This window comes from Genypterus blacodes, unplaced genomic scaffold (genome assembly GCF_046128005.1).
Source record: "Genypterus blacodes isolate CSIRO-AG114 ecotype Tasmania unplaced genomic scaffold, CSIRO-AGI_Gbla_v1 ptg000156l_1, whole genome shotgun sequence".
Lineage (NCBI taxonomy): Eukaryota > Metazoa > Chordata > Actinopteri > Ophidiiformes > Ophidiidae > Genypterus > Genypterus blacodes.
Genome location: NW_027466957.1, coordinates 7,881,441 through 7,904,538, shown reverse-complemented (window position 1 = coordinate 7,904,538; position 23,098 = coordinate 7,881,441). Strand labels below are relative to the sequence as shown.

Sequence of the window (23,098 nt, the reverse complement as noted above, 5' to 3'; positions counted from 1 at the left end):
TGTGCTGTAGCACTCAGTCTCCATGACCACGCAGTTTACAACGATGGCTTACTTGTGTGTGATTAGGAGTGCTGAAATGTGAAAGGATAACATTCTCTAAATGATTAGCCAGGTAGAGCAGCACACACAAATATTTGAGAGCACTCAGTATCAGCTTACACCGACACGGTTACAGGTCTGAACACAGACTGCTAGTACAGTGTTGCCATTTACAGTATACCAGGACTTTAGATTGTGTCTGTCCGCTTTTCTGTTTGTGACTTAATGGATTCTTCTTGATCTCTCACAATGAGTAAATGGGCAGTACAGTGCTGATCAAGGTCATGTGGCTGCCGTCTGGCGTTACATTGCAGGACTTAAGCCAGCGACCTCACATGAACCTTGACTATCAAGGTCTTACTACTAAAGGAAGTGTTGTTCTGTTTTCAGTTGAAGTGGTTCAGTTTAATAATTAACCATTATTCAAAGGGATAGAGTGTAAATTAAATCGGTGACATTAGTACCTTACCTGCTTATTAACACCTGTGTTAATAAAACCAGTGACAAATCTACAAAGTCCTTGTTCACCTTCAATATAGAGTATAGTATAGCTATGATCTAATGAAATGTGAGTAAACTGAGTAAAGTAGAGACTGTAAGATGTTTTACATTCCAGGCATACCCACAAAGTTTGGCAGAGCTCAGCAGTCACAAAGTCCTATGTTGTGTCACTCCTCTGTGCTGAAATGGAGATAATGAGTAAGGTTGATCTTTAATCTAAAAGCCTTTGTGCTCCTCACTAACCTTGTGCAGCAGGAATGAGTATTAGACGTTATTGTTGAAGGACGTGTCAAACTGTCAAAATGTCAGGTGTTGTAAACTATAGCACTACGATGCTGATTAACAGGTCATATGAACAGTGCTCCCTGTTGTTATGCTATGGGTCGTCAGGCATCGCAGGAATTGAACTGAAGAGAATTAAATGTACCGTGAAGATCTATACCGGCATCAATCAGCCAGGAAGACTGTGAGGAAGACACAGAGAATTAGTTGCGCAACTTTACAAGCATTTTTATGTTTTTGAATCTGGACCTATTGGGGGTTTATTTTTATTTGGTTTTGTTCACCTGTAATCACTTGTAATCTCATTAATCTTAAACTAGAAGGCCCTGAGAGAGCACATACCGCCACCAAGGCCGAGCAGCCCTTCAATGACCTCTACAATTGTCTCTCAAAGATGAAATTCGACAGGTTATTGTCTTAATCATAATCAACATACCTTACTTCTTAGCCCCACTAAAACACATAAAATAAAAACAAATTTGAATAAAAACATATTTATTGCTTTACATTTGTTCATAACAAAAACTGTAATCTGCTGATCAAACCATTGTCCATGACAGGACGGTGTGGATCAGGTCACGTAGACAGTTAAAAGCTCATTTGCATTAACATTTTACAGTTGGCTGATCATTAGATTCCTGCCATAAAAGTGGAAGTGCATGCAGCTTGTCTTGGTCCAATGCCCTCATATTATAGATTATTATCAAGAGGTGCTGGGCGCTTACTGATTGTATTCACATGTTGCTTGAGTCCAGTGTAACGAGCTGCAATGCAAACACAAGCCGTCAGTCGAACATTCATACATTTATGAGACCGAGTCGGTGAATCTCTCCACTGTTCTGTTGCAGTCTATGTATGGAAATGTGAAGCCATGCTACAGCTTAACATTAGCCTGAATAACAGAGGCCGTATACAGGATCAGTGTGACATTTGCAAAAACAGATTTTCATAACAGTTGAAAACAGAGATAAGGCGGTTGAGGTGGGTGTTCAGTACGGCGTCAAAACAACATCGTGTCCATTTTGAAGGAGAACAACAGTCTCTGTCTCGTTCAGATGGCTGTAATGTGAGATGCTCCTCTCCATGGGGACCCGCGGAGAGGCTCCTGCTCTCCTACGCTTCGTCCCTTCGATAGTGGCAACTTGAGCCGGTTCTGTCTCCTAGCTGACACTGTTCTGGCCGATGAAGTCAGCCTCGGTCCGGACGTTTCATTTTGTTGAATCTGAGGTAGCAGTTTTTGTAGTCTGTGCGCCAGCTGCCGTGACAACCACAGGGACACCACTTTGGACAGGAGTCTGGGCCAGCAGTGCCACCTGTATTTACCGCTACTAGTCTCATTTATTGTCCCGTCCAGCTCCTGTATCAAACCCCTGAAGTCCTGTGGCAAGCAGTATCGTGGGACGCCTCGGAGACACTTTGGGATGTCCCTGCTGTGGCCAAGGCCCTGAAAGTAGACGAGGGCAACTCCGTGACCCTTGCAGTCCTGCAGCGCCCCCTCTAGGCAGGCCAAAGCAGCTGTAAATACAGGCCCTATCACCAAAGAGGGCTCATTCTCCAGGCTCGACTCTTTGTCATCATTTAATTTAGCACAATCACGTTTCCCGGCAGATTTGGCTTTTCTGCCTTTTCCCAAGCCACTTCCATTTACTTTCCAATCCTGCTCCAGCTCCACACCGAGCTTCTTCTGTCCCACTATAGTGTCCTCATGATTTTCCTTCTTTCTCTCATTCTTATTCATACTTAGCCACTCCTGGCGCTGCTTCGCGTAGGACGTCTTGGCTTCAGGACTCCATATAATCAGTACTTTTCCTTCTGCCTTGCGCACAGCTTCCCATTGCCCATAGAGCCAAGGAATTGGGCCCAGATCCGCCACACTTCTGCCACCGGCTTGCTTTTGTGAGCTTTGGGCCCACAAAGCCATGCGCACTGCTGCACAAAGCTCCCCCTGCAGGATGGAGGCCAGAGCACACACTGCAGACACGTGGGCAGACTGGTCTGATGAGCACACCAGCAGCACTGGTTTCTGGATACATAACCAACCTCAAGGTGTGGGAAGCAAGAACATACATGTCAGTCATTCCTACAATATTAAGAGCTGCCATCATGACTCAAAGACAAATAAATAAAGTCATATTGATATGGAGGCAAGGAAACTCACCTGCCCCTCTGTTCTTGGTCAGTCGATGTATGAAGATTCCAAGTAATGCAACAATAATCACACAGACCAAAGCTGCTACAGCAAATACACCAAATCTCCTGTGTGTATCTGTGGAAACATAGGAATGTTATGGATCCACGAGGGATAATGTGCATGTGTCTGTGTGTGTGTGTGTGTGTGTGTGTGCGTGTGTGTGTGTGTGTGTGTGTGTGTGTGTGTGTGTGTGTGAGAGAGATCAGTAGACTCACAGTCTGGGCACAGGATTCTTTTCCCTTGCAGAGCTGGATCTGACTGCCACACCTGCAGAGGAGTAGATTGGAAAACTGAGGAAAATAAAGAAGGAGATGCACCGTGACTCTAGGAAGACGTTTGTGTTGAGTTCTACCTGCATGCACAGCTTCTCTGCCACAAACGGAAGAGGCAGATTCACCTGCATCTCAGCGCTGTTCCCTTCCTGTAACACGCACAGATGGATCACACACTCATACACAGGACAATCTAACAAATTCATCAGTTCATTCCTACAGGCGGCACAAACATCTCCTCACCATTCTCACTGAGTGAACACGGCCTTTGGGTGTGCATACGCTCTCGTTCAGCACGCAGAATTGGGCTGAAAACTCTGCAGGGGAAGAGGAGGTGAGATACAGGAAGATGCTCTGCCTGCCCGGACCAACGTCCACCTTCCATGAAGACATATCTGCAGAGGAGGAGGAGGGAGGGAGGCAAAAAACATCAAACAATCAATCAATCAATCAATCAATCAATCAAACTTTATTTGTACTGCACTTTTGCAGCAAAGTGAGTTTAATACACAATATAGATTTAAGATACTACAGATACCATGAGACGAATGGTGACAATTTTATGCATGGTACAATAAAAAAGTGGAAAAAAAATTGAGCGATGATTAATCAATAGAAAAAATGTGTATAAATAAAAATAAGGATAAATAGGATAATAAATTATAGCACGAACAACAACATTAAACAATGAAATAAGAAAATAAACTATAATCAAATAAAAACAATGAAACAACGTTTTTTGAATGAAATGAAAAAAATGTAAAACTTGTTAAACTCACCAGACTGGAATGGACACGAGACATGATGGACGCCTTGTAGAGAGAACTGTAAAGATGGAAGCACGGATAAGCTCATGTCAACTGGAGGACACACACACACACACACGCACACACACAGGGACGTCTCTCACCTGCACACACATCTGAGGGTGTTTGTCCACAGCACTTGTGTTATATTTCTGTTGAGGAGACACAGTGGCCGTTAGAGAAAGATTCATTATGTTCACTCACGCCTCCATCGCCTTCAGTCGTGCCGTAGTTACCAGCCTGTAACTATCCTCCATGTCGCTCAGAGTCGAGTTGAGTACACGTGTGCAGAGATGTTCATGATGGCGCCAGCAGAGGGAGGCAGAGAGCTTCAGGTCATGGGGCGGACACTTGAAGTGCCAGACGATGCTGGACTCGTACACAAAGGCGTTGATGCTGAGCCACACGTCCCTGACATCTGTTGAGGTAATATAGACGATTGTATTTACATCATCATGGAAACAACACGGCGACAACCATCTGAAATGAATGACGTCTGCATAAACTACATCATAGCAAGCAGTTAATACGATGAAAGGAAACGCCACAAATGAGAGCTGAATGTATTGACAGCGTCCTCCACCACTTCTGCCTCCGTCTGCACATATCTGTGTGTGTGTGTGTGTGTGTGTGTGTGTATGTGTCCATATTTATCAGAGAACACATCAAAGGAAGAAACTAGAGCAAGGTTCATTAAGCAGCGCAGAGAAACGACATCTGTTATCGTCTATAACTGTTTGCGTTACATCAAAGATACAGCGTGTTTCCTGTTTCCTGTGTGTGGGATCACTACATCAGTACATGACCCTCTGAATCCAATATCCTACAGCTGCAGACTCAGCTCAAAATGTCATTCATGATAAAGCCATACATTGAACACATTTCTTTTGTAGTTATGTTTTCTAATCAGCTGATTCGTTCTAAATGAGCAGCTCACACGACCTACAGCTTTTATCTGATCTTATCCTGACTCATGAGTCGTTCGTCACGCTTACCTATGAGGGTTTCCTCTTCAAATGGGCACTTCATGAATCGGTCAGCATCCGGAAATGTGTAGTACACCTGCAGTTTCAAATAAGACATGTAAGAGGGAAAACAGACTCACCCAACTGAAGAATGTCAATATTTGATCTACCAGTGTGAGAAAATGTACCTCCACACACACACATGGCAGCAAGTACTCCATCTGGATAAGAGCTGAAGGAGACTGAGACGGATCGATCTGGAAAGAACACAAAGGAAAACACCCATCACTTTCTTTCTTTGTGTGTGTGTTCAGTGTGTGTTTGTGTATAAGGCATGATGGTGATGCAGAATGGCAAACGTGTCCCTCACACTTACAGTGATGAGGCTGGAATTGGCCCCGGCGAGGCAGGTGTATCGGTTCTGTCTGTAACACAGCCTGGCGTTCACCTTCTCCCCAGGCTCCACATGCACGCTGACAGACTTAGACCGCTGATCGGCAGACACGTTAAACTTTGGCACCGGAACTAGAGCAGAGGAAACACACAAAGACAAGGACAGATCACACACACTCTGCTGCACGGGCTTAGGGGGTTAGAGCGGAAAAGAGGAGGAAGAGAAAAGACGACACGAGACACGAGACATGCGGGGAACGTGTCAATTCTCATTACCTGGTACTCGGAAACTCTCTCTGCAGGTATTTGATGTGGTGATGTAAGACGCTGATACTACACTTCCTGTTTCGGAGGAGATGCAATCACTCACCAGCTCCCACTGAAAATGGAAAGAAGAAAAATCATCATCACCACCATCATCATCATCATCATCATCCTAATGAACTCTACTGGAGATGAGTGGTACCAGGGCAGAGCCGTTTGCACTCGTGGGGCACTTGATGCAGTCTGGTTCATATCCATTAAAGCGAGACTAGGAAAGAGAGAATAGAAGAGAAAGAGAGATAATGCATTAAAAACTACATGGCTGCTTGTTGTGGCATTTCACATATGTGTGTATCGTGTCCCACCTTTATTTTCCTCTCCTTCATCATCTCCTTAAACTTCTTCATGCGCGGCCGTATTGTGATCCTATGGGATGTGACGATTTCAATCTTGACTTTGTTGGAGAAGTCTGGGGGAGAGAACGGGGCAAAGACATAGAGGTGAAGTGAAGAATGTGTCCTTTATGCGTGAATGTGTTGCTGCTGTGATTTCATTCCATACCTTCAGCTCTCATCCAGGCACGCACAGTGAGACATCGATTGTCCTCTGACAGTTTCAGAGGACAGTGTCCCTTCACATAATCTGCCCGAACAAAGAAGACAGGGCTCAGATTTGATGATAGACTCTATAAATTGAAAATAATGGCAGCACACACACACACACACACACACACACACACAATGGTGAACATGCAACATTCACTCCACAACTTACCGGTTTGATATCTCAGCTGGAATAAGTGCAAGAGAAAGATAAAGTGAGGTCACCGCAAAGATATGCACTTAAAAACATACAATTGTGATTTAAACTACATTAAATTTAATATTAGGTCTTTAATTATCATGTCAAAACTTAAAAGGAGGATAGATAGATAGATAGATAGATAGATAGATAGATAGATAGATAGATAGATAGATAGATGGATAGATAGATAGATGGATAGCTATGAACTCACCTGACATGTTATGCCATCCAGGCGCAATGGACACAGCGCGAAGACAACAAATGCCAAAGCGGCGCCAATACGCATTTTAACGCGTAAACCTCATTTAAACGGAGAAACGCGCTCGTTTATAACCAAGCACATTATGAACCAGCAGATTATGATCCAGTAGATTATATCCCAGCCACCAGTGTCCGGCTGTGATGAACCATGTCTCCTCGCTGTTTGTCCCGAGATTGAAGCGTCGGGGTGAAGTGTGCCAACACACATACACTCATACACACTCATACACACTGCTGAGTGCTGACTAAGTGACTGCCTGTGGGGCTTCCGGCGTATGTGTTTCCAAATTGAGTCAGAATGACTAAAAAAGGTGGTTTCGTTAAAACAACTACAACAAAGTAGGTGCGTGAGTAATTAGCCTCGACCCCGCCTCTCCTCTCGCGACAGCACGACACGAGCGCACGAGAGGAGTTAGAGCGACAATGTCAACACAGATACTGAAATAAAAGCTTAAAAGACATAATTCATTATTCCCTTTAAACCCTAACCCTAACCCTAACTCTTTGTAGGTAATATATATGAACTATAGCTTAAAAAACTGTAATTGTTTTGTATTTGTTGTGGTACATAAAAGTAAAAAAAAACAAGAAAGGAAAATGAAGTTGTAGTTAAAACCATCCGCACATTCTACCACTCCTGTCTAAAGAACAATAGAATGTAAAATAAATAAGTGAATTAGACACTTAAGAAGACTTGGGTCATCAGAAACACACGTACACACACGTACACACACACACACATACACACACACACACAGCTCAAATTTAGTCACACACCACAATCCTTCATTCAGGAAGGAACCCGGAACCGGGGTTTTCGGACGGTGGTCCCGGTGGTCCCAAAAAAATAATCATTCGGGTCCCGGTGGCCGGAAACAATCGTTCCCCCAAGTTACAGGGGGTGCCAGAGACACTGGTGTTTTTGGACGTTGGTCCCGGTGGCCGGAAATAATCTAAAAGCTAAAACGTGTTGTCCGTGACGTTTCCGGCGCCCGCGCTTGCCGGGGAAAGTTACGGACAGTAGGACCCCCAAGACAATATAAAACAATACGGGACTGCTGATTGGTCTGACTGGGGGCGCTCTGTATGCTCATTCTCCTGCAGCGAAACGTATCGCCTCATTCATATTCGTGGAACGGAAACGCCCCCCCCCCCCCCCCCCCCGGAGGTCGCGCCCCCCACTTTGAGAACCACTGGATTAGGTCAAGCAGACGTGTGTGTGTGCGTCCGTGTGTGGAAAGCAGTTGTGATGGTTACAATTACAAATGGAAACTTTGCCTTGGCAGAGGGCAGACAGACAGAATAGTACATCGCCACAAGGCCTTTGGTTTAACCTGTGTGTCGTCGAGATGAAAACCACTGAGTGACGCTCTTCTGTTTCCACTTTGCGTATGTTGTTCATGGAAGGAAGCAGTTACCTTTAAGATGCTTTCAGCTACTCGGTTATATGCAAAAGTGATGCTCAGAGGAAATCTACTTTGAGGCGTGTGGGTGTTAATTGGTGCGGGATCTTTATCATATGTGGAAAGACTTACAGATAACGGTGGTTTTGGCTGTTTCACATTTGTCACTGGGCCTGATCTGTCATCGGCCAAATGAGCTCACAGAGCAAGTAAAATGTCCGTCATGAGGCAATAATAACCATGAATCTTAACATGTTGAAAATATCATCGTCTAGTATTGTTGTGACTGTGTTATGTCATCCTGTAGCTCAGTGTTTGACTGCTTTGACACATTTGACATACAGCTGCACAGTGATGTGACTTTCCAGTTTCATTCTGCTCTTTTGATCTGTTACCTCGGGTCAAAACCCCCTTCCAGTAAACACAGTCATGTTGAAGGACGGGGGAGGGATCATATTCAAATAGATTTTTGGAATCAAAGATGATATTTGTCACATGCTTGTAAATGACCTCTTGCATGTTAAGTTTGAAATTGCTGGGCTTGGTTGCTCATATGAATGACTAAGCAATTCTGCTGTCAGACACACATACAATATAATGAGACACTGAAGGTGTGTATGAGTAGTATATGTTACATAGAGGCTGACAGAACAGTAGAGCAAGTGTAAGCTGAGCACGTGTAGTACATACAGTAGGTTGCATAAACCTGCAGAACCAGAATGAGGTTTCATGCATTGTCATTTCATTGTCACACCCTCAGATCACACGTGTGCAAGCACTCGAAACACACGCACACACAACTTGCTCTTATCATGTCTTGGAACGGAACTCTTGCTGATGCAACCCTGTGGCCAGAGCACACTCTCAGTGTGGTTACAGATATGGTCCAGTTGTTAAAAATGGCGTTAACTTCCCTGAGAATGTTCCTGTAAATGTTTCCTTGTTCCCTCTAATTGAAGAATTAGAATTCCACAGGGTGGGTGGATCAGGTTGTTCTGCTGCACAGAGTTCCACTTAGACATAGTAACCACAACCCAGAAGTGTAAAAAACAATCTTTTTTTTTATTAAAGTTCTATCTTTATGCAATCTGTATATATAAAAGTTCTAAAGCCATCAGCCTGAGACTAAAACAGACAGTTAGGCAATCATGTGTTTCTATTTAGTCCTCATTATTCATTGACCAGCCTGCAAACAGACGTACATTAACAAAACTGTAAAAACAGGACAGGATAGACACAGTGATAGACAAACGTACGACACAATAGTAGCTTGTGTAGCTGGAGTGATTAGAAATATCGTCCATGATGAAACAAGCCTGTGGACCTTGTTAAGTAGAACCAGTGGAATAAATAACAGGAAGGTGGTTTGCCCACAGTTGTGGTCACTTTGTGCTCCTGACAGACGCCTGGACACTAGCACCGGGTCGGATTCCAAGGAAGGTGTCCAGTGGAGATGAAGACGTCCTGCTGGAGGGACGCAGCTCACAGCCGTACACATGCCGATCCTCGTTCAAATGCATGTTTCGTATGAATGCGCGTGTATGCCAGACTGCTGGGGGAGAGGCAGAGACTGCATGTATGCGTCATAGTGTAATACTATTTTCATTTCTTGGTGCTGTAAACCATCCTCTCATTTCTTAATAAACATTTATCAACCACATACACAGAATATTCTAAATCATGATTTTTTTCCCACTTTTTCCAACTCTCTTAAATTCAATTTTCAATTCTCTTAAATACAATATTTTACATGTCAGATTAAATACGGATTTGAATGCGTGTGCATGCATGTATCTTGGGGCCGATCTAGTGGTGTTACTGGCACTGTTTCCTCTGTTCCAGGATGTAGGGATGGGTTCTCGAGTGAGAAACATACACACCACAAGAACCAACACGTGAGATTTGTGTGCTTTATGTGTGTGTGTGTGTGTGTGTTCATGTTCAGTCACTGTCACTGGTCTCGCTGCTGGGGTCTCCCTGCACCTTACTGCGGTGCTGCATGGCCCGGTGGTAGGCCACCTGTACAGACTTGCGAATATTGGATTTCCTGCCCTCCAGCATCTTCTCTTTGTCCAGTTCTTGGTCCACACCGAGCGGCACCAGTTTAGAGCGCGGCAGCCACTGCCTGCATGTAGACACACACAAAAAGCTGTCAATAGCCACTCAAATGTGTCCCATGTGTCCCAGCTATTGAGACCAGAATGTGTAGCTTGTTGAAAATGCAATTTAAGTTCGGAAGAGGACAGATTATTTCATGTTAGACTTAACACAAGAACATTGGGTTGCTGCTGCTTAGTAAGAGTTCAGAGGTTTGAAAAGACAAATTGAGTAACAGACATTGAATGATTGCACAGCAAACTGTGACCTAAAACAAATACATGTTTTTTCCCCTTCTCTTCAGTTCTCTAAAACCACACTTGCCCTATTTCTGCTGAGTGCGTTTGCTGTCTAGTGCTTCAGTACTGACTGTCAGTTCCTTTGAACTTGCTGCAAACACACTTGTGTGAACACATCCAGTAACAAAGGAAGCGTTTTTTGTGCTTCGTCTTGTGTTTTTAGGAGGTCAAAAAGACAAACACAGAAAAGTACAGATGAGACAGAACACGGACCAGGTTCTTTTGTTGTCAAAGAAGAGCACGAGGAACAGGTGCTCCCTGGCCTCCTGGGTCATCTGCTCCCCCAGCTTCAGCACGTCCAAGGGGGGCACAGGGATGGGGACACCCCGGTGGAAGACACCCTCCCTGGGCATCTTTGGGTCAATAATCTGAAAGCAGAAGATGGCAGAGTTAGAATGGGCAGATTACAGTCAGCAGCAGGTATTAAACTACATGACGCCTATATTGTTGGCTCATGTAACCAGTGTATTATGACAAGGTCTGAGTCGCACGCTGCATCCAAACGCGTCTCACCAAAGCAGGATATGAAGGATAGCCTCTGCATTTGGCCCACACCAGGTCCAGAGCTTCCAGGGAGGAATAATCGTCGGAGGTCATCCAGCATCCCGACCTCCCCCGGCTACGCACCACTGACAGCGAGAAACGCAGCAACACGCCGACGATCAGCATTACACAATCACACTAAATAACAGATTTAGATTTCAATACGCGCTGTCAAGGTAACTCACTCACCTGCGACGGGTGAAAATGAAAATACAAAGATTTGTGTCTGTGTCGGGCAATAGGCGACATGCTGTACGGCCACACATGGCAATGAGACAGCAGAGGCAGGGTGGGCGTCCAAAACCTCTTTACATGAGTCATCATTTGAAATTAAATGTGTAAAATGATTCATAATGCCATCTCCAACTTGGTGTTTTGTTTTCATCCTTCACATTTAGTCCTTGCTTGTACAAAGCAAATTCATCGGAATTTGTTTTACAGCAAACATTTGTAACATCAACCAGGACAAGGACAAGTGGCTACGTCCTGGTTCTGCATTTTGTGATCGATTTACAGAAACACTGTACTTTCTTTTATTTGTTTACAGCGGTCGTAAATAGTTCCAGGCAGCAGTCATTGACTATTTCATACTTACAGTGTGAAACGCTGCGCGACCCTCCGACCGAGTAGGAGTCGTTTTCCGTCCCCGACGTTTCCTCGCTGCTGTCCTCCTGGAAGGCCGAGCGGGGGAACGACGTCTTGCCTCTGCCCTGCTTGGAGGGTGTGGTGCTGATGAGAGATCAGGAGGAGACAGATAAGAGTTGTTAATCGTGTCGTAAAGAAGCCATAAACCCTTGAGCTGTCCTTGACTGTGCTGCTCGGTCGGCTCTGTCATCCCGCCGAAGCGCGCGCGCGTGTGTGTGTGTGTGTGTGTGTGTGTGTGTGTGTGTGTGTGTGTGTGTGTGTGTGTGTGTGTGTGTGTGTGTGTGTACACTAATCACCTGGTGCGATCAGAAGCTGCGCTGCTGCTGCTGCTTGTTGTAGACTCAGAGTCGGAGCTGGAACGAGGGAGGCTCCTCTCGTTCCTGTACACGCGGAAGCTCTCCGTCACTGGTTGGTTTCCTCCATCAAAACCGTTACTAGGCAAACCTGAGAAAGACAAGGAGAGAGATAGTGATAATGTGTGAGCTACACGTAAGCTGCGTGTCACGGTTAGACACATGGGCACGTTTGCTGTACCTGGCAGTAGGTCGTCGTTCTCGCTGTCACTCTCGGAGGTGGAGCTGCTGTGGGGGCTGCGGGGTCTCTTCCTCTGCCTTGGCGGCGAAGGCATAGGTAGCTGAGGGGGGCCGATGGGGCTGGGACTCACGCCGCTCCCCGGGTAGCATGCGTCGCGGTTCTTGGGCGGACGTCCGGGCCTCTTGGGGGGTCCGGCCATCTTCGGGTTCTTTTTGGAGAAGAGGACAGAGGTCCGGCGGCCCACCTCCGGAGCCAACACTGATGAGGACACGCCTAGATCTTCACAGAGAGAGAGAGAAGTGTATTTATACAACAATGTAATCACTACAATCACATGAACTCTAATGCTGGAAGAGTTACGTTTGTATAATTTTATTAATGCATATTGCTCGACTGACCTTTGCCACCAATCTCCTGGCTGCTGCTCTCTCCCCCCTCGTCGTGGCGACCAGTGGAAGACGGGTGATGGGGAAGGAAAGAACCCCTGTCTCCTCCTCCCACGGAGTCCCTCACCCCCATACCGGAGCTTTCTTCCCGCTGGTGTGCGAGCTTCCTCTTAACGACCGCCATCTCCTTCCTCAGAGCTTTGGCCCGGCGGGACTGACCGATGCTGTGCTTCCCGGAGCTGACCTCCTCGTACCGAGCCTGCAGGTAATGCAGCTGCTCCTCCAATGGGAGCCGTCGCCTGTTCTCCGGCAGCAGCAGGTCTGTGAGGGGGAGTCGGAGACAAAGTGCCGTTAAAGGAGCAGAGCACAGCGGAGCAGTCACGCTGTGTTGTTGTTGCCTGCGGATGACATATTAACCTGGAGCCTGAAGTTTAGTAAAACATGCCATGACATCGCATTGTTGTTTAAACTCCACGGATACAAGAGTACACAGATTGCTGAAACACACGGTAAGCATAAATGTTGTGTCTTCTTTCTTCCCCATTATTTCATCTTTTCCGTGGAGTTTGTGTTTTCATCCTCAGCAGGATTACTCAAAGTTATGAACCCATTTTAATGACAAAGTGGGCAGCTCAAGCAAAACACAGCACATTTTGAGTGATGCAGATGAAGGATTCATTTTTTCCCACTTCCTTTTACATTTTAACAACATAACTTTTTTTCTATATTTGGGGCTTTTTTTCTAAAAAACATTAACGAGATCTAAACAAAAAGAAAATTGGTGTATTGCATATGCACCAAAACATGTGCTCAGACTGGTTTGGCCTTGGCAGAGGTATGTACTCTGACCAGTGCCCTTCTAGTTGATGAGGCTTAGACCATTAAGAATGTCTCAGTGAACAAAAAGAAAGAAAGAAAAAGTAGCCACTTACCATCCTCATTGGAGGACATTGCTCGCTCTCTGTCTCGATCTCGATCTCTGTCTCTGTCTCTGTCCCGTTCTCGGTCTCGGTCCCGGTCTCTGTCTCGCTCCCGGTCCCGGTCTCTGTCTCGCTCCCTGTCCCGGTCTCTGTCTCTGTCTCTTTCTCGGTCCCGGTCCCTGTCCCTTTCTCGCTCCCGCTCCCTCTCCCGCTCTCTCTCTCGTTCTCTTTCTCTGTCTCTCTCTAGGTTGTGCTGAGACTCTGGGCTTGGTTCTCGGTGGAGGTGCATGCCCGTTTCATAGTCAAAGCCGATCCGCTCTGCGTGGCGCCGAGCCGTCCTTATGACGGCGCCGCCCATCTCTCTGAGCCGCAGGGCTGCGCGATAGAAGACTGTGTCCTTAGCGTTGTACTTGAGGCAGTTGTTGACAATGAGGCCAAAGTCAGCCTCAAATGCCTCAAAGGTGAGGTAGCGATGGGACTCTAGAAGGTTCCACATGGTCTGGAAGTCCATAGGAGTGTCAATATGGTCCAGGTAGTCTGGTACCTGGAGAGAGAGTTGGGGGAGGGGAAGGCACCCATGTGTTTAAATAACCTCTCATAATCATAGAGAGGATGTTCAATCAAGATGTGTACAGAATGTGTGTGTGTGTGTGTGTGTGTGTGTGTGTGTGTGTGTGTACCTCGGCCAGGGGTACAGGCTCAGTGAAGAAGTTGTTTGTGTCCCTTTCCTGTAACTGCTCCAATGTGCTCCTCAACAGAACCAGGAAGGGAGTCAGCTCCATCTCTAGCGCCATCTGCTGCACTTTAATCTGAACACACAAAGACTCACTGAATACAAACACCTGCAGAAAAGCCTCAAATGCTAAAATGGATGGTGGACTTTACTGTAGAAACAGACAGGAAACACTGGGATGCTGTTTCAATGCACAAATGTTACAAACTGAAGTCTGTTGGATAAGAATATGCCACCTCCCTGATGGCGATTGGGTTCAGATTACTTTTACTGGGAGAAACTCATCTAATCTCAGTAAATCTTACTGTCTCCCGCTTGAGTTTTTCTCTCTTGCGGATGAGCTCCACCAGCAGCCTGGCTCTCTCCAGGTCGTGCCTTAACCTCTGCCACGCCTTTAGCTGCTCTTTCAAAGCAGAGTGCTTCTCCTCAGTCTCCCTCTGAGGCACCAACATGGCACACACAGGCACAAATGTGTTGGGCGACTGAATGGAGCATCAAGAGAATGAGAGTATTAGACACAGAGTCACCAAGTCGTTGCTGTACAGTAGATTTTGCTATTCCAAATGTTGCTTTTTCTTAAATATTGTGGTTACCGGAGGAAGCTGCGATGGAGGCGGTGGCGGTGGGATGAGCTCAATATGGCGTTGTGACTGCAGGTGGGTTTGGAGCCGTCGCAGCAGAGGCACGCCGTTGCGGCTTTGCCTCTTCAGGGTCCAGTAGCTGTGAAGTCGTTGCATAAACTGGCTTTTCCTGGGTACCGTCAAGTTACTGGTGATTTTACTGAGCCTGGGGGAGGGGGGAAATCACAACATTTATTTTTTGTACTTTCTAAGGTCGGTGGGTGAAGATGGGCTACAGAAAACAGGAGATATTATGGACATCTAAGCAGGCACAGTGGAGGCATGCAAACACAGGGACTTCAACCTTTTGTCAGCTTCTGTCATATACAAAGCAACAAGTAAACACTTTATATTTGTATTTGCCTTCTAAAAGCACATTCAAGTGTAACAGGAAGTGTATCGCTACCTGTGGGGAGGTATGCACGGCACAGACACAACAGGCGCAGCAGCCCTCCTCTCAGCTAAGATCTTCCTGGCTCTCTTCATCTTCAGCCTGGACTTGGCCTTGGCTCTCTTGGCTCGTTCTGAGCTCCAGCCCTTGGAGTCGTCGTCGTGGCCGATACTGGGCTCGTCGTCGTCGTCCAGCTCCCCGTCGCTGTGGGACGAACCCATGCTGGCTCCTCCTACTCCTGCCAACGGCCGTGCCGAGCCGGGCGGCGTGTGGATGTCGCAGTAGGCCGTCTTGCGGACGCTGAAAGACGTGCCGTTGGCTCCCGTCTCTCTTACGGGCTCCATCTTCATGTAGAGGCCCGCCTGCTGGGCACAGGTGACGTGGAAGGCTGTGTAACAGTTGGCTTTGTGACACTGGATGCAGGCACCTGAGCCGCGCTGCTTGCAGATGTAGCAGGTGAGCTTCCAGCGTGCAGGTGGGATGTGCTCGATGCTATCGATCGGCTCCAGGAAGACGGTGTTGGCAAAGCAGACCTGTGGAAATACAGCAAAATAGGTTCATTACAATATTATAAAGGCTGAGAGGAAAATGATGACTGAATTTATACATTTAGTCTGACAAAACAAGCTGTGAGATTGTTGTTATACTGCATGCAAGTGTCTCAATCCTCTGTGGCGGTACAAGCACCCACCTCTGGGATCCAGAGCGCACAAACTACATGTGCCCAGCGTGCGTCGTCTGTCTGTTTGAAAGCTCCTCCCTTGTTGGGACACAGCGCACAGTCCACAGCTCTGCTCGGCGACTGCAGGCAACGGCGACACAGCCACTGGCCCTCTGGGATGTAGGGGACGCCGTAGCACTCTTGGTGTACTGCCAGGTTACACATGTCACAGAATAGAATGACATTGCTGTTCTGACACTCTCCGTCGTTACAGATGCAGCACACGGCGTCCTCGTCGATCAGAGTACTGGGGTCCGCCTGGGAGAAAGGAAGCGCGAGGAAGGAATTTGAATCAGTGCACAAGTATTTTAGAAATACTTCAGTTCATTTCAGTCCAGTGAGCGTATCAGGCACCTTATTGTGGCTCTCAAAGTAGGACTCCTTCTCCAAACGGTCCATGAGGTATTCAAAGACCTCCTGAGGGATCGGTGTCACGCCATCGCGTCGCCGCTTGTCGTTCATGATGTCGAGCCAGATGTAGTCCTCCTCGTCGATGTCGTACTCTACCTCCTCATCCAGCTCCTCCACGGACTTATCAATGTACCTAAAGTCCATCGTTGAAGCGAGGAGCAAATTAATAAATGTTACTCTATAGAACACATGGGGAGAAGAGTATATCACAGACATGAGCTGAAAACAAAGACGGGGGAAAAGCAACAACATGTCTGTCACATGTAAACGGAGTGGTGACTAGCGAACCATTTAAATGAAGATATTTCTGGTGAGTTGGAAGTTGACTGGTAAACCTTACAGCTCAATAAAAGCAGGGCGCTCATGCCATCCAATTCTGACTCAACAGTGTTTTGATTGACCACTTAAAGTTGATAACTGGAACGGCCTTTGCTTCTAATTACAAGTTTCAAATGTGACATACGTACATCTAACAACATCTATATGTCATCTGAATCTCATTTCCTTTTCTAAACACAATTCAAGACAAATTCATCAGACCTGCCTGTGTCTAGTTCTCCTTGCTCACCTGTAGTATGATAAGGGTCGAGGAGGGGCATCCAGTCTCTCCTGGTCCAGTTCTCTGAAGATGGCTTCAGGGAGCTTTACTGCAGGTCCAGAGGAAGCACTGTGGTGATGAGATGAACCATCCTTCTTCTTTTCTTTACTCTTATGCTTCCCAGATTTCGGAGTGGCTTTGCCCCCGTTGGAAGCTGGGATGTCGGGCCGGTCCTTGCCACTGCCTCCCGCCTCGCTGCCGCCGGCGCCGCTGTCCCCGCCGTTACACACTCCTCCGCCGCCAGTACCAGCTGGCGGGGGGTCCTCGGCTTCACTGTCCTCCTCTGACACCACGTCGATGCTCTCAAAGATGCTGATGCGGTGAATGCGTCCTTGGATCTCCAGCTCCACCATGCGCTGTGCCTGGGCGTAGGTCATTGTCTCTCTGCCCGGGGAGTTAGAACCGTCCGACCGGTTCGGACTGCTCGGGGAGTTCCCCCCGTGCCCCGGCCCGCCTCCTTTACCTCCACCGTCCTCCCCGTCCCCCGAGCCCACTAGTGACATGCGAGGAGGCCGTCCCTTCCTCTTCTTCTGGGGCATAGTCTGTGCAGGAGTGGGGTTGTCGTGGTCATAGTGGTAGAGATGATACTCGATGCCACTGTAGCTCTTGTAGACCTTACGGCAGGTCTCCACCGGGCATTCGTAAGGGGGCTTGGTGGCTCGGAGATTGTGGCAGAATGTCTTCACATCGAAGTCCAGCCCCATTGTGCCAACGTCCACCACAGGGACAGATGCTGTTCACGTTTACATCTAGATAAGACACAGAGAGGGACATTAGCAGATCACAGCCAAGGACTTCATTGTTGTTTTGAGTTCAGTCTGTCACTGAACTGTGGCATCACAAACACAAACCCTGCCTGCTCCATGTGCACCTGTTATGTTGCAATCACGTGATGGACAAACATCTTCACAACATAAATAGATTGCGACTGTTTGTTCTGTTTCTTCAAACAAGAAGTGATATTCAGCCAAATAGTTCACGCTGCCAATCATGATGTATTATTGTTACGGTGCAACACAGCGCGACTTCAGTCTAGTTTGTAGATAATAAACCCCCCCTGGCTTTGGTCGATAGGTTTTAGGACATAAAAAAGTGTCGTTAATGAGGTAACGCCAAACTTAAGCCGAAGACTGAATGTAGCTAACGTTAGCTTTAGCATGTCCCTAGCCTTAAACAATGAAGTACAACAGCCTGATGCTGTTAGCCAGCAAGCTAACTACAGCTAGCAAACAACAACACCGAGTCTGTGTTGCAAACAGAAACTACATCTCCCGGAGAGTTGGGCTAATGTTAGTTATTATTCCTTTTGACCGACTCTTAATATCGCATGCAGCACAATAAGAGATTTTGCACATTTGCACGCTGAAATCAACACTATGTTCACGTTATATACACAGAGGAAGAAACTGAGGTGCTACATGTTAACGTTACCTTTCATTTAAACTCATTTAGCAGATAACAAAGCAGAGACTCGTACATACACAGTTGTGTGAGTGTGTGTGACCATTCAGCCTCCTTTAGTGTTTCCCTCCACAATCTGCTCAGCCTCAGCCCGTGAATGCATGATCCTGAGCAGCAAAATGACAGTTAAGCGGCGCTAGCTACATCTCATTTAGGACCATATTAGTGCAATGTAGTGAGTGTAATCACGGGTATTCCTTCATAAATTGATTAAGGTCCATCAATAAATTAGTTGTCCTTCCATCTGACAAATTAGCGGTTTGGGAATGCTGATTGAATATGAGGAAAAACGATCACGTTTGTTTGTAACGATTCCTTTAATAATTCAGTGACTTGTGGTAGCAACGTGTTAACATGAAGAATATTAAAAATGGATGTAGAAATTGAATTTAGCTTCCAAAACAGTGAAATATGAGCCAAGCCGTTGTAGGTTTACATATCGGGAGCATAAACACTTACTACTCCACGTTCCTCCAGGCTGCGTGCTCCGTGAACGCCACAGCAGAGCAGAAGCGTTACAGATTCAGTTTAATTCATCGGATAATCCCACATGAGATCACAGGAATAATCCCGATAGTGTATGTTAATGTTTTAAAAACAAATATTACATCCCAACCATCACATTATGTTGGGAATAAATCAGGAACTCAAGCGAACAAAAGGGGAAGCCATTGCTGTGCACCGTAAACGCGGGCTGACACATTCGCCCTCCAAAGAAGGATATATTTTCCGGTTTTAAAATTAAAACGGGCCGTGAAAGTATGTTTAGACCAATATTTCGTATAAGTAAAGGAGATTCCATCCGAGGGGAGTGATTCGGATTTTTCTCTGCGGACTCAACATTTCCCCGCGTTATTTTGTCTTGAAAGTGACGAATCTGTGGATAGGTTTTAAATATTACTGTAGGCGCTAGCGGTAATCGTGGCATGATTTAATATTTTATTTTTGTTCGAGTTTTTTTTAAAGTTTGGAACCTCGTACACAAAACCAACAAACAGTGGGCTGAGATGGTTGTAGCAGATTGAGCCACTGGTTAACTGCCATCTGAAGTCCCACTGCAGGCATACAATACATTTTTAAAAAGCCTAATAACTAAAATCCAACCATCAATTGTATTTTGATAGTCTGCACATCAGTTATACTAGATACATCCCCAAATGTGGACATATTTATTCACACCGATTACCATATTACATATCCATGATATATTATTTAAGTGGTACATAATGATATATAATTGAGAATTTGCATACGTACGGATTCAGATGAAGTCAAATGGAAACAAACAACACTGAAACATACAATCAAGCACAAAATAATGTTTATTTATCTCTCAACATACAGTGTGTGACCAGAGTGCAGCAGGATAGGGTGGGGTAATGCAGTGGGAGATTGAGCAGGCAGAAGCGACCCCACAGTTGAGTACAAGCTTTGGACAATCAGAGCATATTCAGCAGGGGGCAGTGTTGTCCAAACAGAAGTGAGAGAAGCAGCGTTGGAGCTGTACCTCTTCTGTGCCTTCCACTTCAGTTTGATCACCGCATCCTTAGCATATGCAAACAGTAGATGTTCCCTCATCTGCTCACCACGAGTTAGCAGTGAGGGAGGTGGAAGGAAACATATTAGATACATGTGACAGAGAACAGAAATCTCTTACTACTGGAAGTATTTCACCAAAGCAGAAGAATCTGCATAATATCCTATAAAAGTCCAATTCAAACAGAATTGATGGAATAATATACATCAAAGCAACCCCTCCACCACCACAACCAACAAACAAAACAAACTTAAATTACAAGAAAACTGTACAGTTCACAGCTTGGCAGGATTGGGGTGCAGCAACCATTCAGATGTGTTGTGGAGATGTGAATCATTATCTATAGTAGCTGTTGTGTTTATGTCCTTCATGTGGAACATTAAATGTCGGACATGCTTGTCGGTGGTAAAACACACACAGGCTATGAAACTTTCTATATACAATGCAGGAAACTCTTAAACACAGACCAGGATTAAGGGAGAATATATGTTGTGCAAATCTCCCACATCAAGTATCAGTTTACTTTTGCAGTTACCTAAAAGAAAAAAGAAAAGAAAAGCAACCTTGCAAATAAACACATCAAAAACATAGTAACACTGCTTTATGAGCATCTCATTCATTACTTTCAGGAGATTCTTCAATCTGTGAAGAATGCTTTTGATTCTTAAGTACCGTCTTGTGTGAATATGTTACTCTTTGTAATGGAACCATCTCAGGCAATAGCAGCGTCAAAAAAAAAATCAATCTTTGAACATCAAACAAAGTAAAAAGTGGACTAGACTAGACCTAACTAGTAATTGCACAAACAATGTCATATATACTGTATGAAGGGTGATTGGATAGCAAAGTTGAAACTATTTAGCAGTAGTGAGTTCAGACTTTGCTGGGTGATTTCTCTACTTTCCTAAAGATGTCTGTAGTTTTGATTGGCGATTCGTAACTTTGCTCCATTTTCAGCAAGCTCCTGTATCACAGAGATAAGGCTTGGGGCAAGGCCACAATCAAAGCTTTGTGGGGGGGTTAAATTGCACTTTTAAGCCTCAGACCGTCACATATTAATTGCTACATTCTCATTAGAACACTACTAGAGGCATATATAAAGATCTATGTACAGTATATATGGCTCTGGACACTGCCTTTCTTCGGAGCACGAGGCTACAACACTGGCAAATCTGGTGTTCTCCACTGCAGCTGTCTAAAAAGGGGCTGTGTCCAACTGAACCATTTTGACCTGAAGGACTGGATTTTGGCTGCTGGCGTAGACTTATTTCTTCTCTCCTCAGTCACACATTACTCATTTGATTCTGCAAGGCAACGATACATCTCACCACTATGGCATTCCATCTGTCACAGGAGTGGAAAGTAAACCAGGATTATAATGGGATTTTTGTCATATAAATAACAGAATAAACTTTAATAGTGCAGTGCTACAAGGGCATTCATATGTAAACCAAAACAAAAGCATCTAATGCAATTTAAAAAAAAAAATTGACACTCAAGCTACAGTCGAATAAAATCACTTGAGGTACCGACATGCTTTGTTTCACGGGAAAAAAACAAAAACTTATATCTCCACATTCAAGGCACTACATTCCATCAAATATCTTCATCATAAATACTGCTCTGTCATCTCAAACCTTTGTATTTGGATTCTAATGTAGTGTTTTCAAAGTATACACACATCTAGAGAAAGGCTAAATTAATATGAGAATTAAAGTGATGAAGAATACGGCGAAACGTGACCGCAACATCGTGTACGGCTGATTTTAGTCAAGACAAAAGCCAAAACGCAAAACGTATTATATACTATATACACACATACACACACATTCATACATACATACAAGCACACTTAACTACATGTAAAGGTATTGTATAAACAATATTAAGACTTGCTTCATGTAATTTACACACTCAAACTATGTACACATGTGGCTCTGGTGTAGTGCTGATCACAAAACCAGAGTAAAGTGGAGGTGGAACATCATACCCAGAAACACTTTAAACAACAGGTTTTAAGTCAGCGGGTTTAGGTAGTCCTGGCTTTGGGACATGGGCCACACTCGGGGTTGTGCATGATGAGGGGGTAGGCTTGGATCCCTGGGTTTACTATAGTGGCATACGGCATCATTCCTGCAGCACCAAATAGGCCTACGGGACTCAGGGACCCTACAGGACTAGGTGTACTAGGTGTACTAGGCCAATGCTGGGGGTAAAGCGGACCTGGTACCATCCCACCATAGGAGCCTGCTGGCAAAGGGTAGCCAGGAGGGAGCAGTGCTGGGGCGCTGGGGCCTAGGGTTGTGGGCATACTGGGCCCTAAAGCAGCAGTCAGTGGGTAGGAAAGAGGCAGCTGGAAGTTGTTGGGACCAGCAGCGCATTTCATCTGGAACAGAAGGAAGTTGGAAAGTGGTACAAACGGTGCAGACAGTGGCTCATAATTGCATCAAAAGGAATGGGTGTTGGCACAACTCAATGATTGAGCCCAAATTTCCTCTCTCCCCGAGCACACATCTCCGTGGCCAATACCTCATGTGCGGCGGCTCCCTTGGGTGGGGCGCTGCCTTCCAGGTCCTGCTGCCGTCTCTGCTGTTTGATCTGGTTTAGGGAGGGGCGCCGCTGATGGGCTGCTGCTGCTGCTACAGTCTCCTTTGTCCAATCATCTACCAGTTTGTGCAGGTCGTCTGTAAAAGTCCCTCTTTTGTTGTTGCTGTTGTTGGTCTGGACCTGAGCCAGGCCTCTGATTGGCTGAGGAGACGCGGTGGGTGTGGGTCTTGTGAGCGACGGTTGTGCCTGACTGGAGGCTGTTTGAGCTGCGGCCGTGCCGAGTGTTGACCCTGTAAAGACAGAAGGTCTTAAAAGCGGCACTATTCATCACTTCCAGTCAATTGGCTGCACTGTACAACATGGTCACGGAAATTAAAGGCACACTGAACCACAACAACACTATAAAACTAGCACCTTCATCTGTCCTAGGAATTCAACACTTAATAGATAGTTGTAGCTATATGGAAAGGCACT

General features: G+C 45.8%; 3 protein-coding genes across 8 annotated transcripts in view; all 3 read right to left on the bottom strand.

Annotated features, from left to right (window-relative positions):
* Positions 1–1,312: 1,312 nt before the first annotated feature.
* LOC143013404 (uncharacterized) lies at positions 1,313–7,163 on the bottom strand. Its single transcript, XM_076167024.1, has 17 exons — positions 6,729–7,163; positions 6,488–6,503; positions 6,275–6,355; positions 6,079–6,182; positions 5,916–5,981; positions 5,726–5,828; positions 5,433–5,581; positions 5,245–5,313; positions 5,087–5,153; positions 4,328–4,509; positions 4,196–4,243; positions 4,065–4,110; positions 3,529–3,680; positions 3,366–3,434; positions 3,229–3,280; positions 2,981–3,088; positions 1,313–2,862 (listed from the first exon to the last, which is right to left on the bottom strand). The coding sequence occupies exons 1-17, from the start codon at positions 6,801–6,803 to the stop codon at positions 1,874–1,876; spliced, it is 2,376 nt and encodes a 791-aa protein (XP_076023139.1). The 5' UTR covers positions 6,804–7,163; the 3' UTR covers positions 1,313–1,873.
* Positions 7,164–9,891: 2,728 nt separating this feature from the next.
* Positions 9,892–19,223, bottom strand: brpf1 (bromodomain and PHD finger containing, 1). 2 transcript variants are annotated; one of them, XM_076166357.1, is made up of 17 exons: positions 19,000–19,223; positions 18,561–18,647; positions 17,050–17,828; positions 16,425–16,614; positions 16,041–16,328; positions 15,365–15,882; positions 14,932–15,124; positions 14,644–14,820; positions 14,286–14,414; positions 13,618–14,149; positions 12,698–13,006; positions 12,300–12,578; positions 12,062–12,209; positions 11,716–11,849; positions 11,091–11,206; positions 10,791–10,945; positions 9,892–10,306 (listed from the first exon to the last, which is right to left on the bottom strand). In XM_076166357.1, the coding sequence occupies exons 3-17, from the start codon at positions 17,781–17,783 to the stop codon at positions 10,123–10,125; spliced, it is 4,086 nt and encodes a 1,361-aa protein (XP_076022472.1). In that variant the 5' UTR covers positions 17,784–17,828; positions 18,561–18,647; positions 19,000–19,223; the 3' UTR covers positions 9,892–10,122. The 2 variants fall into 2 exon arrangements, with proteins under 2 accessions (XP_076022472.1, XP_076022471.1); XM_076166356.1 differs by lacking the exon at positions 18,561–18,647.
* A 621-nt stretch (positions 19,224–19,844) lies between these two features.
* Positions 19,845–23,098, bottom strand: part of LOC143012974 (serine/threonine-protein kinase WNK2) — a 35,881-nt gene continuing 32,627 nt past the window's right edge. For all 5 annotated transcript variants that reach the window (XM_076166353.1, XM_076166350.1, XM_076166352.1 and 2 more), the window contains 2 exons: positions 22,607–22,914; positions 19,845–22,463 (listed from right to left, as the gene is read on the bottom strand). In XM_076166353.1, coding sequence (XP_076022468.1) covers positions 22,107–22,463; positions 22,607–22,914 — 665 coding nt within the window. In that variant the 3' untranslated portion in view covers positions 19,845–22,106. The remainder of the gene's footprint in view (positions 22,464–22,606; positions 22,915–23,098) is intronic.